The following is a 2,496-nucleotide window of genomic DNA, read 5'->3' on the forward strand; positions in this document are numbered from 1 at the left end:
CAAGAGCTACATATGAAGGAAATCTAGCAAGGGCCCGAGCCAGAAAAGAAGGCATTATTTTTTTTCATCAAATCCTTGTCATACCACACACAAGGAACAAGAAATTAACTTTGTTTTCTCCACCTAAAAAGAAAACCTCAAGTTAAATTTCTCCGCTCAGAGAAAAAGAAAAGGTTATATATTGGAGTCCAAAATGGCCTGTTAAATTGTCTGGTCCAAGCGAAGAAATGATATAGCCTCTCTTTTGGACAATGGGATTGTGTACAATTCCCAGGGAAAGATTGCCTTAAAGCTGCATGCATACCTCAAAAGCTTGTTTGGGAATTCTATTAATCGGAGCCTACTTCCTGGCCATGCTTCTGTCGTTCTCACTGCTCTTTCGGAAGCCTTTTATTGTGATGAAATCAGAAATTCAATGGCACCAAGAGCAGCTTGTTTCTCACTCTCTCCTTCTTTCGAAGATACTGGTGCTTGATTAAGAATGATCTCCTGATCCTTCATGAGGAATTTAAGAAAGCTTATTGGATTTCAAGAAAGTCCATGAAATTCTAGCTTATTGTATCAGATCTGGGTACAAGAGTGTTCAATGCAAATTGGATTTCAAGAAAGCCCTTGACAAGGTCAGTTGGGATTTCCTATTCTTAGTGCTCCAAGCCGGAGGCTTTCCTACAATTTAGATTGACTGGATTCAAACTCTTCCTTTGTTCGCCTCGTTTGCTCTTGTAAATGGGAACTATAAATAGATCAGGGGCAAGCAAGGACTAAGGCAGGGAGACCCTTTATCTCCGACTCTCCTTAAGCAGGCAGTTGACATTGGTCTCATTGAAGATACTAGAGAGAATCAAAATTTCATTTCAATCAAAAGCTTGCTCTTTGCGGATGACATTCTATTATTTTGTGACAATAAAAGGGACATTATCATTGTAGCTAAGGCAATTCTTCTGGCTTTTGAAAGTGTCCCAAGAATGAACTGTGAGAGAGAGCATGCGAGCATGTTTGCACCAGGAGAGCGGGATGGAATGAGCATTTCGTCCGATGGGCATTTGGCGAGCAGCTGGCCGAGCAGGTTCTAGCGCTGGCGATCCCTGCATGTGAGGCTGTGGATAGAAGGGTTTGGAACCGGATAGGCAAGCCAGAGATGAAAGCCAAGGACCTACTTGGACTGGTCAGGAGGACGTCGGCATGGCAGATTAAGAGGGCTGGATCTCGAGGATGCGTATCCACCCCTAAGTAGCCTTGTTTGTCTGAAAAGTGGCTTGGGCTAATTTGATGTTCTCATTGGAGCAAGATACAAATTACAATGCCAAAGACAAAATCACTAGCATCAAGTTCTCTAGCACATGCCTTAAGCTCGATCTCATGGCACGTGAGGATTTATTATTAGAAATACCCTCAACGTCTGCCTATAATTTCTTCTACTCTTTAAAAAAAAAAAATTATAGCGAGAACACAGTGGACGAGGGAATTGCTCCCACAGAACGATGCTAGGAGAGTAGGGTGCATGAACAAGCATTGGAAGAATTGAAAGGAATATGATTTCCGGCGTAGAGTTTGAGGCCAGCATCCAAATCCAAATGAATGTACCTTGATGCACAGTGGATCACGGGAATCTCCATTCCTCTCACTTTGTCTTGTTTCCGTTTCCCTGTCATAAAATTTACTTTAGCTTGCATAGAGATTGGAGACATCAAACTTTGTAATCGGCTAAGGACACAATCAAATTCGTAGATAAGGTGCATGGGGAGGCAGTGGGCCTTCATGTTCCGGGACATGATAGTACTCTCCGTACCCAATCCATTTGGTATGAAATTTCCCTTCACGGGATATGGGAACCAAACGCATACCCATCCCTTGCCATCTTTCCCAAGTCCAAAACACTACGAGTCCAGAGGCTACAAGCATTTAAGTGAGAGACAAACACCTAGGGCCGGCCGTGCTGCTATGGGGTGGATCTAAGTGCTTGTCTTGTACTATCTGGCCTTGGAAGCCATGAAGTATGTCTTAGACTTGCCAACGTTTAGGTTTCCAAACGAAACAATGGTGTGCACCATGTTATGTGTTGGTTGGTGAGGGTCCAAGTTGAGGTTTTAGAAAAGCTTGGCTGGGAAAAGAAGCTTGGCTGGGAAAAGAAACTTGGTGAGATCTCCACAGATTCAATGGCGTTTGGATTACATTGTGAGCTTCGAAGGAGATGCATGAATGTGGATAGAGTTCGGCAGAGTTACAGAAGCATTCTTAGGGGAGTGAAGTGTTTTGGAGGATGTGGACGGCAGCAGAGACGAGGCTTTGGAGGGTGGGGAGGGTTGCAAACAAACGCATGAGGACTAGGCTGCTGACAGCAGAAGAAAAAATATTGCTTTGAGAAAGGTGCTCAGAATATTGTGTTTCAAATGAAGCACGAGGACGAAAAAGGAATAATGAGAAAGATGAGAAAGGAACGATGTTTAGCTGGAGATCTTCAATTTTAATTTGCCTGTTTCTTTGAACCTTAGTGGA

The 2,496-nt window shown here is 43.3% G+C and overlaps 1 protein-coding gene across 1 annotated transcript in view; it reads left to right on the forward strand.

The window, feature by feature from the left end:
* LOC120111167 (synaptonemal complex protein ZEP1-like) overlaps positions 1 to 475 on the forward strand; it is a 4,074-nt gene extending 3,599 nt beyond the window's left edge. The window contains exon 7 of the mRNA XM_039127728.1: positions 275 to 475. Within this exon, the coding sequence (XP_038983656.1) occupies positions 275 to 475 (201 nt within the window). The remainder of the gene's footprint in view (positions 1 to 274) is intronic.
* The last annotated feature ends 2,021 nt before the right edge of the window (positions 476 to 2,496 follow it).

The sequence above is a fragment of the Phoenix dactylifera genome, chromosome 6, assembly GCF_009389715.1.
Source record: "Phoenix dactylifera cultivar Barhee BC4 chromosome 6, palm_55x_up_171113_PBpolish2nd_filt_p, whole genome shotgun sequence".
NCBI classification, from domain to species: Eukaryota; Viridiplantae; Streptophyta; class Magnoliopsida; order Arecales; family Arecaceae; genus Phoenix; species Phoenix dactylifera.